The sequence below is a fragment of the Lithobates pipiens genome, unplaced genomic scaffold, assembly GCF_037356315.1.
Source record: "Lithobates pipiens isolate NorthernLeopardFrog02 unplaced genomic scaffold, aLitPip1_a1.2 Scaffold_28, whole genome shotgun sequence".
Classification (NCBI taxonomy): domain Eukaryota; kingdom Metazoa; phylum Chordata; class Amphibia; order Anura; family Ranidae; genus Lithobates; species Lithobates pipiens.
In genome coordinates, this window is record NW_027507789.1 from 31,401,121 (window position 1) to 31,417,052 (window position 15,932).

At 41.1% G+C, this 15,932-nt stretch overlaps 1 protein-coding gene across 2 annotated transcripts in view; it reads right to left on the minus strand.

The window, feature by feature from the left end:
• Positions 1-558: 558 nt before the first annotated feature.
• LOC143935278 (protein-glutamine gamma-glutamyltransferase E-like) overlaps positions 559-15,932 on the minus strand; it is a 71,066-nt gene continuing 55,692 nt past the window's right edge. The window contains exons 11-14 of one of the 2 annotated variants that reach the window (XM_077459025.1): positions 10,698-10,760; positions 7,071-7,228; positions 5,686-5,819; positions 559-1,040 (exon numbers count right to left, since the gene is read on the minus strand). In XM_077459025.1, the coding sequence (XP_077315151.1) occupies positions 884-1,040; positions 5,686-5,819; positions 7,071-7,228; positions 10,698-10,760 (512 nt within the window). In that variant the 3' untranslated portion in view covers positions 559-883. The remainder of the gene's footprint in view (positions 1,041-5,685; positions 5,820-7,070; positions 7,229-10,697; positions 10,761-15,932) is intronic. The other variant, XM_077459026.1, reaches the window with a different exon arrangement.

Genomic DNA, 15,932 nt, shown 5'->3' on the forward strand with positions numbered 1-15,932 from the left:
GTGACAACTTTTGCGCAAACCAATAAATATACAATTATTGACTTTTTTTTTACCAAAGAAATGTGGCTGAATACATTTTGGCCTAAATGTATGACTAAAATTGAGTTTATTGGATTTTTCTAATAACAAAAAGTAGAAAATATCATTTTTTTTCAAAATTTTCGGTCTTTTTACGTTTATATCGCAAAAAATAAAAATCGCAGAGGCAATCAAATACCATCAAAAGAAAGCTCTATTTGTGGGAAGAAAAGGACGCAAATTTTGTTTGGGTACAACATTGCATGACCGCGCAATTACCAGTTAAAGCAGCGCAGTGCCAAATTGTAAAAAGACCTCTGGTCATTTACCAGCAAAATGGTCCGGTCTGAAAGTGGTTAAGCATTAAGCAAGGAATTGTTCTTATGTATTTACAGCTACAGGGGTCATTGATGACTTGTTTTAAACATCTTTTACTGATTGCTAAGATTATGGTCACATATTTACAATATCAGTTTATTATAAAATTAAAACGATAAAAGGTTACGATAACTTGAGAATCTAGTTAGTAAAAGCTAAAAGTGAAATTTTCAAAATGTATTTTGACATGTTGATAACAGAAATTTTCTGTATTTTTGCAAGTGTAGTTCCAGGTAGCATTTTTCTTTTTGTAACACCGAATGTTTTGCTTTTTAATAAAATGATATTAACAAATCTAAAAGAAAAATATATTACATGTGCCTTCCTTTTTTTAATCAAACAAATCACACATTAAAGGAACAAGTACAAGTATATATAACAGAAATGACATCTAATAAAGTAAATGATCACTTTATTTTCAATGAATAACTATCAGTGAGTTCTGAAAATAATAAATAAAACAAAAAAGCTGTTATTGCAGCCAAAGTTAAGAAGCAAGTTCTGACACTGACAGAGCTACAAATTCCTTAATATCCTTATATCTGTCACTTGATAAATTGAATAACAAATGTTTGTGTCCGGATGCAAAAGGCTTGATGTCCATAGTAACAGTCATCGTTTTTCCGGGTTCCAAGGTACCAACACTGTAACGATAAACAGATAATAATATAATTAAGCAGACATATACCGTAGTTACATAGTAGGTGAGGTTGAAAAAAGACACAAGTCCATCAAGTCCAACCTATGTGGCATGTTGTGTAATGTCTCATAACAGGTTGTGTTATGGCCTTTTTATGAAAATTCACATCCATATATTGAGTGGCATGACGAATGTTGTTTGATTTGACTTATATCTATATATATATATAGTTTTCTTCTAATAATTGATTTTGGAATAAATAGACTTTCCCGAATGAAAACCACATTCACTGTTAGATATTTGTTCATGCAAGAATAAAATTTCTGTCCTGCTTTTTCACATTTTCTCTTCACTTCAGTCAAAAGCAACCATCAATTGGATCTCAATAACAATTAGAAAATGACACAAACTTAAAATTACATTTTTCAACCAAAATTCCACTAGTGTATGGACAGCTTAAGTAATACTTGTGATGCTGTGATCTAGAGGAGTAACTAGAACCGTCAGGGCCCTGGTGCAACCATGAAGGGCCCCCCTGCCTCCAGTCCGAGGCATTGATCCTGGGGCCCTTTACTCCCATTGTGAGACCCTTTATTATGGTCGAGCAGCAGGCTACCTTCCTGCCATCTTGGGGTCCCTTCATGGTGGCAGAACACCAGAGCCCAGTCTCAAGTGTGATCTTTTCAATCCTGGAAGTGCCACTGGTGTCAGTAGTTTTTATTTTTGTTTGTATTGTTTTTTATTATTTTTTAACATTTTCTTTGTATTTTTTTTTACAATTTTCTTTTTTATTATTTTTTACATATTTATTAGGACCCTTTTTGGGACAGAGAAACTGAACTAAGTACAGATTCATCAGTCCCTTTCTCTGCAGCCTCAGCTGCACAGAATGAATGAACAGGAATAGCACATTTACCAGCTCCATCCCTGCTCTTCTTCCTGACAGATCCCCCGCAGCAGCCAGTGGGAGGGGGAACCCAGCAGCTCTGCAGAGGGCAGGGGGGGGGGGGCAGGGAAGCATACAGGGGCCAGGGGCAGCAGGGCAGGGATGGGGAGGCAGTGGGAAAAGAATGTGGAGGAATTAATGGCCTTGATTTCCCTCCTGCAGCCGACGAATGTCTACAGGAGTGAGAGGAGGAGAAGCAGGCATTCTGCGGATGGATGGAGGGATCAGTTCCTCTACATGCTGCCTCCCCACCACCCTCCTATACAGACATACAGGGGGGCTGCAAGGGCCCCCTGGAGTAGGAGGCCAGGTGGCAATGGTGACCCTTGAGACCCTTGTCAGTACGCCCCTGTTGTAATTATGTAGCTAAAGCCAGAAAAATGCAGTGACTTAGTGACTGCAGCCTTACATGCAGACATTGCAGTCACTAGATTGCAAACTGGTTACATCAATTTCGTACACTGAAATACTCTTCAACAGAGGGAAGGGAGTGTGAGACGATGCTAGCCAATGGGCATGGGCAATGGTCTGCACTACACGTGGCAAAGTAGCTCATGGGCCATTTCAGCGTGTTGCGAGTTGTACGTTTTTTACTGTGCGTTTTGCTGCATTTGACGCTTATTTTTTTCACGTCACAAAATGTGTGTTTGCTTCTGTGTTTGGGTTGCCATTAAAGCTTGACTAGTTTATTATATCTGTATAAAGGTGGTCATACACTATACACTCTGATTGTACAATCTCTGTACAGTTTCCTTTAGCTTTACCAAAACTATGGAACAGGATGACCCACCTATCTATCCATTTACTCTGTATCCAATCAGGCAGGTCATTGTACTACATCAGGGGTTTCCAACCCGTGGCCCCACAGAGTTTAGCATGCAGCCCGGGCCTGTCTGGAGGGAGGCTGGGGATACCATGCAAACATAGTAGCTGTGGCAGCTTACATTGAAAAACTAGGCAAATGCACGGATGGAGGGTTTCTGGGTTGTTGTGCAAACCTAGTTGATGGGTGCAGTTGATGGGTGTTTTCTCAACAAAGCAAGCCGAAGCCTGAGGCCAAGGACAATGATGAGCTTTTATGACCTCCTGGACAAGTCTTTCTTAATGATGGATCAATGATGTGATTGGCTCAGATTTACAAACAGGCATGGTTCAAAGATGGACAAAGACCTGGCATGTATGGCTTTTTTAAAATGAGAATGTTTGTGCTAGTGTAGAGAGTAGACCCTCTCCTTTCTTGCCACCTTTGCCCTGTTCTTTCTTAGTTTTAATCAAAATTCAGTTGTCTACATACTGTAAATCCGTAATAACCCTTATTTAAGATCCAGTTGTCCTTTAATAAAATCAAGGTACCCAAAACTTCACACATTCTTCATTCTACTCCCTCTACATGCACAAATCTCTTAACGGCCAGAGATACAGTAGGTGAAAGAGGAGAAGAAGAAAGGACAGCCAAGACTTCCTCCCACAGCAAAGCATCAGCCTCAACTACGACCCACTGAGTCACTGGGAGTAATGATGCTGATGTATTACTCCAATTAGCCAACTGGCAGGCAGGCCAAAGGGAGCTTCATGCAACCTTGACCCAGCAATTGCTTTAAATTGGAGTTCCACTGTTTTTTTTTTGTGTTTTTAATAAACAGACATTCACCCGTCCCACGGTCCAGCAATGTGGCCGCCCAAAGCCTCCATTTTCTCCCCCTCCTCTCCGTGCCGACATTGTTAGTGTTGGCGCCTGGCTGTGACAGTTTGTGGCTTCACAGCTGGGCGAGCAGGGTACTACGCATGCTCAAGCCACGCTGCGCTCTGTCAATGGCCAGGCAATGTTCTGGGACCAGTCACATGTCCCAGAACATTGCCGGGAGGGATGGGCCACCTAGGAATTACCTAGGCAGTTAGAAGCTCGGAAGGAGGAAGTGGGACAGGAAGTCCCACTCCAAACCAGGTACCCAGCCCCCCCCCAAAACATGACATGCCAATTGTGGCATATCAGGGGACGAGGAGTACTTAAAGCGGAAGTTAAATTTTTGGGTGGAACTCCGCTTTAATTAGCTGGAGTCTCTGGACCCATTCCAAAAAGTTTCACAGGAAGTTGTAACCAAGGATAGAAAAAAATTACGAAAATTGTTATACAACAAAGACCTTTTTTTTGTTATTTGTTCTGATCATGCGCAGTCTTTTGTATCTGATATTTCTCATCCGAAAATCAAAAGAAAATGGCACACATTAAACGGAAATCGTTTGTTCTGTTCCTGTACAAGAAAAATGTTGGCGTTTGTCCCTTTGAAAATTTTCGTTCGGAAGGTCAGAACTGGCTGAAGTTGTGTACACACTATCAGAAAATCCTACAATTATTCCTCAAAGGAATATGTTCACCCAATTTTGTTATAGTGTGTATGGTGCTTAAGACTATAGCTGCTGTTACATCTCATTGATGGGGGTAAGTATTGAAGGAACGAAAGTGTGTAAAAAATGCCATTAATATTTATGCTAGATCTACACACGCATTGTTAGATGCTCAGTTACATAAAATCCTCAGCAATTAAGGAGAACCTAAATGCAGTCACTAAAACAGAGAAGCAGGGGCAAAGGACTTGTATTGCCTGTGGTTCACCTGCAGCTGATATTTTTGGTATTGCTGACCTACCATGTATGGAGACAGCCATCATGGTAGAGGAAGGGCACAGTATAACAAAGTTGTCCTAACTCATGATCTGTTGACTGTGAAGGGAATATTTAAGAAGCAGCAGGTAAAAATCAAAAAGCACAGATCCATGGACTGTGTGAAGAAAAAGCAGGGAGATCCTTGTACTTAAGTCCCCATGTGTAGCTTCCTCTCCAACAAACTGAAAAGGAAGCAGCACAGTAGTGATATTATTAAAGTGTTACTAAAGACAAAACTTTTTTTAGTTTTGGATAGAGTGGAGGATTCACCCTCTCTATTTGTTCTGTTTACCATTATCACTGAAAGTGAAAGTAAAAGAAAATCCCAATGTTTGAGTTCTCCCCAGAAAAATAGAGGGGAACTCTTTCAACTAAGACATTAGTTCTGGTGACCTGGGGGTCCTCAATGAATTCCCTTAATTTGCAGGAAATTCCTCTCACTTTTTGTTTGACTATGGGACAAAAAGGAAATTTCCCCAATGGGAGACACAGTCCCTCCCGTACGCCATCCAAAATGAAAAAAATAAATTGCCTATAGTTCTACTTTAATTTCACTCCAAATCCCATGAGACTAGCACAGGCAACAGTGCCATAGATTATAGGCTCAAGGCCCAAGACTGCCTAAGCATAGGAACTGCCCTTTTTTTTTAAAGAAAGATATAATACAAAAGATAAAACTCTCAGAATACTGATTATACACTTTTAACATGTCTAGATTTTTCCTATCAGGTGGCAAACCTTCACTTTTTGAGTTCTGGTTCACTCTAATTGCAAAGAGTGGATCGTTGGGACAAACAGTTTCCTTTAATGTTACAGGTAGAACAAAGCAGAAATCAACCACACATCATTGAAGCACTATGCAATTAAGTGACATTAATTACTACATGCTACTTATGTAGCCTAAACCACACACAACCATTGGTTCTATTTGTTTATGTATAGATACGCAGATTCTCCTGGCAATGTTGCTGGCAATTATAGCAGTGTAAATGATTACTAAAAAATCCAAAACATTTTTCATCTGCTATATAGTACTCACCTCTTCTTTACTTCATGTACTATTAAACCACTACCCTCTGCTGTGAGCACACAATTATTTACCGGGAGATTCAGAGGATTTGTAAATTTAACTTCAATGGTTGTTGATTTGCCCACCATGACTGGTCCAGTAGCCTGACAGATGAGAGGACAAAAGTTACAATAGCACAGATGAAAATATTTACTAAATACAACAAAAAGTTAAAGAAAAAACCTTGGTCCAGCATACAATAAAGAATGCTGAGATGATGGGATTAATTGACCAAACACTAAAATGTTCATTTGGCCAATTAAAGCTGTGCTCACTTCAGTCTATTTTCTTTGCGATTTTCCTGCATAATAGAAACAAAGAATGATTTTGTTTTTCTGTGAAACCTCAGGAGTCAGTCAAGATAAAGTGGTTGTAAAGCCCATTCTCTATCCAAAGCTCTAAAGGCTGTTTCTCTCTGGCGCTTTGTTGCTTTGTTATTAGCATGTGTCACTTCTGAGAAATTGTCTGACACATGAGATAACATGAGTTGAAAATTTGGGACTGGCGGAAGCTTAGAGGGAGATTAGCACTAAACTTGTCTATTCAAACTACAGCTCTATATGTTCCTTCATATCTATGGCAATGGGGGGGGGGGGGGTTCCCTTTCTTCTAATCAGCTCACATGAGGGGTGTCCCTTTCTTCTAATCAGCTCACATACAGCGTAGGCCTATTCTCCACACCCACCCCTATGTGCTGCTGTAAGGGGAAGAAAATGTTTTAACATGATGTGCAATTTCTAATGAGTGTAGAGAGCTGAAGACAGTAGATATACAAGTAAAACCTATGTAGGGGGATTTGTTTCATCGTTGTGGATAATCTGAGGCTATTCACTTCACTGGGTATATGTGAGGGCTTACAACCACTTTAAATCCAGGTATGGATACTTTGTACCATATTACATTGGTCCAGCTTGAACCAGTGCAACTATGAATGTACCATACCTGTAGCATCCCTCTAGAAACTGGAAATCACTGTAGTAAACACCACTACAACAGTGATCTCCACTTTCTTCTGGATCCTGTGCTGAGTGGCTGTTGCATTGTGAACACAGGTGGTTGCTTGCTTGGCCATGCCAAATCGTGTCCATACAGAGAACACTTTACATTTTCTCGATGAGACAGATGAGGTGGAGAGGCAGGATATCACAATCTCCACCTTGTTCAACCAAAGAAAACTTTGCATTCATTGGGAAAATAAACACACATACAGTGGTTAGGAGAGGTGGGCATAGTGTACAATATAAAAAAAATATATAAATGGCTTGTTCATAAAAAATGCTAAATTTCTTAAGCTAAGACTGATTCAGAATTTTAAAACATGTTTACAAGTTACTTAGTGTGAAAATGAAAATCACCTGAACTATGAGATTTGGTTTCTTCAATGTAGTAATACCTTCCACCATTAGATCCCCCCAGCCTTCGACTTGACACACTGCCGTCACTTTGATCATAGAATCTGTTGTCAAGGCTTTTTCATATTCAGAGTATTTCACATGAATTGGGATCTCTTTCACTAAAAAAAAGATAAAAATGAACAGAAGATTTAGTTCCTTTACTGATGACAGGTACTCACTTATAACGCCTAATAATCTGACACTGAAAAATATTCTAGTAATAGCTGCTATAGCTATTCATGCAGTAGAAGATTGTGCTGTTCTAAGCTGGCCACATATGCTACAATTTGCTTATACAACCTTCTTTAGCTTTATCAACAACTTTAAAATGATAAAACCATTGGCTTTACCATGTTAAAAATTAAATGGCTCGTGTAGAGATGTGCATTCCCTGCTAAAGTCTAAAAATTGTCATTCATTTATAATGAAATGAATCTGTTTTGTCATGTACGCAATCAAGTTTGGCAGAGATGCCAAGTATATCTGGGTCTTCAGATCTGGACAGGCTTTTGTGCTCAAATTTCTTAAAGAGTCATCTGCTCCACAACTTGGTCAAGAAGTTGGATCTTCAGATATGTGCCTTTGTCTTTCTTACCTCATTACTCTGGTCTTGTCCATGTTTTGTTCATATCATCATCATTTGATAGTCTTCTTTAAATAGTCTCTTTATACCCACGAGGGCTTTTCTAGGGCGTTTTGACAATATAATAAAACAAGCGCAAAAAGCGGGCAAGTTTTCAATAGCAATTAACTTGGTTCCATATTAGAATTAAAGAGGACCTCCTACAATAAGCTAGAAATAAAAACCCTTTAAAAATATAATAAAAGTTTTGCTTCATTGCAGTTCTCCCCTGCAGTACTTATTTTACCCCACAAGATGTCCTCAGTCTTCTGGGTTGAATGACAGCTAGCATCATTCAACCCACTAACTTTGAGTCCAAACCTTTATGGGCCTACTCCAAGCTGTGTTACTCATAGTGAAGCAGAAGCAGCATCGTAACAAGCTTATCTGTCTGTCACCTTGGGGGAGATTTACTAAAACTGGTGCACTCAGAATCTGGTGCAGCTGTGCACTGTAGCCAATCAGCTTCTAATTACAGCTTGTTCAATTAACCACTTTCAGACCAGACCAATTTGCTGGTCAAAGACCAGACGACTTTTTGCGATTCGGCACTGCGTCGCTTTAACTGACAATTGCGCGGTCGTGCGATGTGGCTCCCAAACAAAATTGACGTCCTTTTTTTCCCACAAATAGAGCTTTCTTTTGGTGGTATTTGATCACCCCTGCGGTTTTTATTTTTTGCGCTATAAACAAAAATAGAGCGACAATTTTGAAAAAAACGCATTATTTTTTACTTTTTGTTATAATAAATATCCCCCAAAAATATATAAAAAAACATTTTTTTCCCTCAGTTTAGGCCGATACGTATTCTTCTACATATTTTTGGTAAAAAAAAATCGCAATAAGCGATTATTGATTGGTTTGCGCAAAAGTTATAGCGTTTACAAAATAGGGATAGTTTTATAGCATTTTTATTAATAATTTTTTATTATTTATTTTTTTACTAGTAATGGCGGCGATCAGCGATTTTTATTGTCACTGCGACATTGTGGGGGACCCATCGGACATTTTTGACACATTTTTGGGACCATTGTCATTTATACAGTAATCACTGCTATATAAATGCAGTGATTCCTGTGTAAATGACACTGGCAGTGAAGGGGTTAACCAGTGGGTGGCAGTGTAGGGGTTAAGTGTTTCTAGGGGTGTGTTACTAACTGTGGGGGAGTTGGGCTTTCATTTAGTGAACACCGATCTCTGCTCCAATCACATGGAGCAGAGATCAGCGTCACTAGTTGCTAGGCAGAATGGAGAAATGCTGTTTACTCTGCATTTCCTCCATTCGGCCGCTCCGTGAGACGATCGCGGGGATGCCCGCGGCGATCGAGTCCGCGGGTCCCGCGACCGGACTCACGGGGGTCCCGACCAGCGCGGGAGCGCGCCGCCGGTGGCGCGCTCCCGATGGCAGGGCGGCATTGAATATTGGACGTACCTGTATGCCAATATGCCTGCCCGTGCCATTCTGTCGACGTACATCGTCGTGCGCTGGTCGGGAAGTGGTTAAGCTTTGACAATAAGACCTGGAAGCTGTGCAGAGCTGCCCCAGATTTTGCACTCTCCATTCTTGGTAAATCAACCGCTCTACCCTTATCAGCATGTTTATTGTCAACGTTTTTTACTGTGTTTCCGTATAGTTCATATGCTTCTTTGCATATCCCCTTTGTTCCTTCTGCCTGTTGGTCACTGAATCCAATAGTGAAGGCCCTTTGCTTACTTTGGAGAAAAGGCAGAGGTATATACTGTAGTAATCTGGAGTTTGGGAAAAAAAAATGAGTAAGCATAGTTAAGTCTTAAATTTAGATTTTTTTCTTTTTCGTGTGAACATAACCAATGCCTTGGATGCTTGCCCCAGGGCCCTGCTGGGAAGCTATCTACCTAGATTTCAGACATGCACAATTGAAAACTCATTTTGCTATTGGGTTCATTCTTCTGGTTAAATATGTTGATATATTGGGGCAAATGGAAATAAATTGTCTGTTAGCTTTCTATCAAATTAAACACAGTGAGGTTGATTTACTAAAAGCAAATAGACTGTTCACTTTGCAAGGGAACTTTCCCCAGAGCTTAGTAAATTAGGTAAAGCTCTGCCGACTTCCATCATCCAATCATGTGTAAGCACAGTGCTGTTGTTTTTAATTTTCTTTACATGTGATTGGGTGTTTTTTGCTAAATGAAATTGTGCTTGCAATCTGCAACTTCCCTTGCAAAGTGAACAGCCTGTTTGCCTTTGGTAAATCAACCTCATTATGTCAACACATTTGGGTTGATTTACTAAAGGAGTAGAGTAAGTAGACTGTGTCCACTTTATCATCCAACAATCTGCAAGGCAAATGTACTATTTTTTTTATTCATGCCATGACTGCCTATTTGAATGGAACACGCATTCACTGGACTAACTGAACTTTCTACTCTGTTTTACTTATACTATAATGAACAGGCTTCAAGGCAGTGGCTATGTAACAAACAGAAAAGCCATTTCTACTTACCAACTTACTAGGCTCTAATCATATCAAATAAATGTAAAATATTAAGGTTTATACATTTTTTACAAAGCTCTGGTAGAATAAAGTCGACCAAACATGTGAAGAGTAAGCTGCCTAAGATCTCTGTTTTTCAGGGAAGGTTGCCTATATGCAAACAGGGACCATCCTATTGCTAAGTTCTTATTGAGAGTAGCAAGCAGGTGTGGCTACTAATGTTGTTTAAAGGACAAAATGTGGTCAGATCTGACAAATAAGAGTAATATCTAAGGAGTATCTGTCAGTGTCTAATGTCTGAGGCAGGTTATTGGCAAAGAAGGTGTAAAGCAACCAATCTCTTCATGTTATCTGCAAATATATGGGAACTGTCATCGCTAATATAAAAGAAAGCCATGGCGCACAGAAAAGTATTATGTATAAACCTTAATTACATTATTTGACATCCTTATAGCAAAAATGCTTTAACAATAAAAAATGCAGACTTACCAAACTTTTTTCTCTTTTTAGTTGGAATGCAGGACAAGCAAGCAGGAAATCCCTGCCCCCCACCTACGGTAGGACAAGTACAAGATTAACTGGTGCCATTTAAAACCATTATTGCCCATTCTATCCTCAGTATGTCATTAAGCCACATTATGTAAACCCTAAGACAGACACATTTTTATTTTATTTAAACAAAATTATTCTAAAAAAATGTTGATTGTAATTATTTCCTAAAGCAGTTGTACAACAAGACGACAATACATGGGTTCACGCTAGGAAAACACTGCATGTTGCAACACTGCATGTTGTCTGTACTGCATGTTGGACAAAGGAAAGGAAGACACTAAATATTTTCTCATTCCTTTATACCCACAGGCAGTTTGAACAAACCTGAAATGATAAATAGGGTTGAGATTTGAGTTTGGGTAATTTCGATTATAATAGTGCAGGTTCTGTAAGAAAAAATGTGACTAAATGCAGAAGAGTATTATGTGGTTGGTGATGGTGATCACTTAATAGAGAATGGCCGTGGACTTACAAGATACTACATATTACCTGTCACCTTTGGAACCTTAGCTCTGGAAGTTTTAAACACTCAATATACTGTAGATATTTTACCATAAGGTTGCCTTCAAACTAGCACTTCCTGTAACCCCAACCCTAACGTTACCAACCCTCTTTAATGTAAATATAATGCCTTGGTTGCATACTCACCTCTCCTCCACTGGGATGCTCTGTACCACAGACCAACCATTTTTGATTTGGCATCTCAGCACCGTAGTTGTTTCATATTGGAGAATGAACCTTCATTTGTATACTTCTATAACAGTAATGAGGTTCTCAGCCATACATTCAATAGTAAATGTACATCTTCTCTTCATATTTTCCTTTCACCAAGTTATAAATGTTGCATAAAGCGACTGCATTGTGAAAATTGCAAAAAGAAAAACAAGCCAGTTGTAAAAGAAGCATAATCCTTTCCAATCCAGCATCTGGTGACTTTGGTTTGATTCCCTTGTAGAGTTAAGCTGGCCAAAAAAACCTTCAGCATCCAACTGGGTGTGTTGCATGCCTGTATCCCACACTGAACATTGTGGTTCCAACCTGCTGGCCACTATGTCATCAAAGTTTTGCAGGGACACACTTGGTGATTAAAGATGAGCCGAACAACCCCCAGTTCGGTTTGCACTAGAACATCCAAACACTCGAACAGGCAAAGAATTTGAACAAACAAACGAACACCATTAAAGTCTATGAGACACGAACATGAAAAATCAAAAGTGCTAATTTTAAAGGCTTATATGCAAGTTGTTGTCATAAAAGTGTTTGGGGACCCGGGTCCTACCCCAGGGGACATGTATCAATGTCAAAAAAGTTTTAAAAATTGCAGTTTTTTCAGGAGCAGTGATTTTAATAATGCTTAAAGTGAAACAATAAAAATGAAATATTCCTTTAAATATCATGTCTGGGGGGTGTCTATAGTATGCCTGTTAAGTGGCGCAGTTTTCCCGTGTTTAGAACAGTACCACAGCAAAATAAAATTTCTAAAGGAAAAAAGTTATTTAACCACTAGAGATCCACGCTATAGCCAAATGACGGCTACAGCGCGGACCTCCTTTGCCAGGACGACGTCTATTGACGTTGTCCCGTGCACGAGCGGCCTGCGCGCCCCCTGAGGGGCGCGTGCGGTGCGCTCTGTGATCGGCGAGTCTATGAGACTCGCCTGATCATGGATCCGAGCAAGGGGTCGATCCTGACCCCTTACCACGTGATCAGCTGTCAGCCAATGACAGCTGATCATGTGATACAACGGAGCCGGTAATCGGCTATTTTTCCCCCTCGCGCTGATAGCGCGAGGAGAAAAAAAAAGAGCCGATCACCGGCGGCCATGATTGGGACATCAGTCCCGATCACGGCCAGCTTACCAGTGCCCACCTGCCCCCCGCCAGTGCCACCTCAGGAATAAATAAGTGCCCCCCGTCAGTGCCACCCATCAGTGCCCATAGTGCCACCCAGCAGTGCCCACAGTGCCCCCCGTCAGTGCCCACAGTGCCACCCATCAGTGCCCACAATCTGCCTCAACAACGGTGCTGCACCCCAGTGCCACATATCCATGCCCATCAGTGTCATCTACCAGTGCCCATCAGTGCCGCCCATCAGTGCCCAGCAGTGTCACCTATCAGAGCCACCTGTCAGTGCCACCTATCAGTGCCCATCAGTCCCATCTATCAGTGGTAAATATCAGTGCCACCCATCCGTGCCACCCATCCGTGCCATCTTATCTGTGCCCATCTTTGCCCATCAGTGCCGCCTTATCTATGCCCATCAGTACTGCCTTATCTGTGCCTATCGGTGCCACCTTATCTGTGCCTCATAGTGCCGCCTTAACTATGCCTATCAGTGCCCACCAGTGCAGCCTATCAGTGTCCACCAGTGCAGCCTATCAGTGCCCACCAGTGCCGCCTCATCAGCGCACTTCAACGAAGGAGAAAAATGACCTATAACAAACTATTAAACATGATTTTTTATTTTATTTCTATTTTGCATTGTTTGTTTAGCAAAAAATAAAACTCCCAGCTGTAATTAAATACCACCAAAAGAAAGCTCTATTTGTGGGAAAAAAATGATAAAAATTTCATTTGGGTACAGTGTTGTATGCAATTGTCATTCAAAGTGCATCAACGCTGAAAGCTGAAAATTGGTCTGGGCAGGAGGGGGGGTTTAAGTGCCCAGTAAGCAAGTGGTTAAAACTGATCGTGGCTGTAATGAATTGTCGGGTCTCAGCAAAATAGATAAACACATTGAAAAAAACGGCATGGCCCCCCCCCCCCCCCCCCCCCCCCAGTCCATTACAAGGCCCTTTGGCTCTGGTTTGAAATATTAGGGGGAACACCCAAGCAAAAAAATAAAAAAATAAATTGTGACCCTTCAGGTCTAGTATGGAAATTAAGGGGAACCCTGTGCCAAAAACAATGGCATAGGGGACCCCCCAAAAACCATACCAGACCCTTATCTGAGCACGTGACCTGGCAGGCCGCAGGAAAAGAGGGGAACGAGAGAGCGCCCCCCCTCCTGAACCGTACCAGGCCACATGCACACAACATGGGCAGGGTGCTTTGGAGTATTGTGGGTGGGGACAAGGGCCTCATCCCCACAACTCTTATCCGGTGGTTGTGGGGGTATGCGGGCAGGGGATTATTGGAATCTGTAAGCCCTCTTTAACAAGTTACCAGGTGGCCCCGCCATCAGCTATATAAGTGCTGTCACCACGAAGAAGCGTCACTCAATGGGGGCCTCTTATTTCAGTTCGTTGAGCGGCGTTATAGAAGATGAATTGGCATTGCGGGACATTTTTATTTTCTTTATCTTTTAATAGACTTGTTCCAAAGTGTTTCCTGTCTTTTTGACTATTTTTTACACTTTCTTTTTTGAAATGGTAGGGTACAATGTACCCCTTACCAATTCACATAGAGGGAACTGGGATCTGGGTGTCCCCTTGTTTATATATGTCCCCTGGGGCAGGACCCAGGTCTCCAAACACTTTTTATGACAATAACTTGTATATAAGCCTTTAAAATGAGCACTTTTGATTTTTCATATTAGTGCCCCACAGACTTTAATGGTGTTCCACAGCTTTCGAATTTGCCACAAACCCCAAATATTGTTCGGTGTTTTCTGAACGTCCAAACAACCAAAGTTATGCTCTGGGCGAGCCGTTCACCCATCCCTATTGGTAATCACCACCCTTAACCACTGCATTACAAGTAAGGATCCTCATTTGCATTTGCTGGCAACCACTCACTGCGGTACCACAAAGTGTGCCGTGTACACACGACTGGACTTTTCTAGGTCCGATGGTCTTCCAAATGGACTTTCGGCGGAGTTCCGGCGGACTTTCCGAATGAACGTACTTGGACACACACAATCACACCAAAGTTTGACAGATTCGAACGTGATGACGTACGACAGGACAAGAGTAAGGAAGTTCATAGCCAGTAGCCAATAGCTGCCATAGCGTCGGTTTTTGTCCATCGGACTAGCATACACATGAATGGATTTCTCGATAGGAACTGGGTTTGGCGGAGTTCCGGCGCGAAAATTTAAAACATGTTCTATTTCTGAAGTCCGCCGGATTTTTGCCAAGCAAAGGTCCGATGGAGCCCACACACAATCGAATTGTCAGACGGACTCTTTCCGTCTGACCTTTGCTGTCAAAAAGTCCGGTCGTGTGTATGCGGCATTAGAATTTTCATGAATATTTTTTATGTCCCACAGTGTGTTAATTCATGAACAATTTTATTCTGCCTTCCTGCTGTCCAATAAATGTGCAAAGTTTAGCTTTTCCAACCATATAACTAATAATTAGGCTTAATCCACTGAAGGTGAAGTGGGCAACGCAGGTTTTATATGACACGTGGTAATCCTCATTTAGTTACTCACATGTAATGCTCTCTGAAGACACCAGCTGGGATACATATATTGCTTGTGCAGCCTGTTCTAGAGCACAGGGGCTCCAAAAAAGACAAGAGGGTTCATCAGTAGACAATAAAAAGAACCTCAGAAGGAAATATAGAGAGTCTCCTTTCTGCAGATTACCCATACCAGTCTTCAGGTTGATCTTGCTCTAGGTCTGCAGATCCTTCTGTGCTGGTGATACCACAGGACATAACATGGATAGCAGCAGTAAACACATCAATAGGTGATGTGTGTAAAGATGAAACAGGGACAAGGAGCAGGGTGGGCAGTTGCACCTTGGAAGTGTTTACAAGAGCATTCTTGACCAACAACAAGCATGCAAAGCTGGTAAAGACAGAGACTGGCAGCCATCACCCATGAAAATTGCTATGCAATTGTTTGGGTAAATAACAATTAGCACCGCTAAGAGTCCCAATGGTTTTCTGTGCACAAATGCCCTCTAGTCCACCAGTGAACACCAGCAAAACAATTTTCCAAGCTATGCATGTTTTTTAGTTTGATTTGATACCTAAATATAAAATAGCAGCCTATAAATCCCTGTCTGTCTCTTGGGGAGACTACTAAATCCAGGTTGTCCACTGTGGAGACGGGAGAACTATATAATTAATGTTTTTCTATGTCCAGAATATTGTTTGCACTGTAGGATAGAAGATGCAAACTGGAGAAGCACTGTGTATTTAGAGCGTTTGACATTCTTAAGGGGTGGTTAGATGGGGTGAAAAATACAACGTATAACTGTCAATAATTGAAAATTATTTCCAG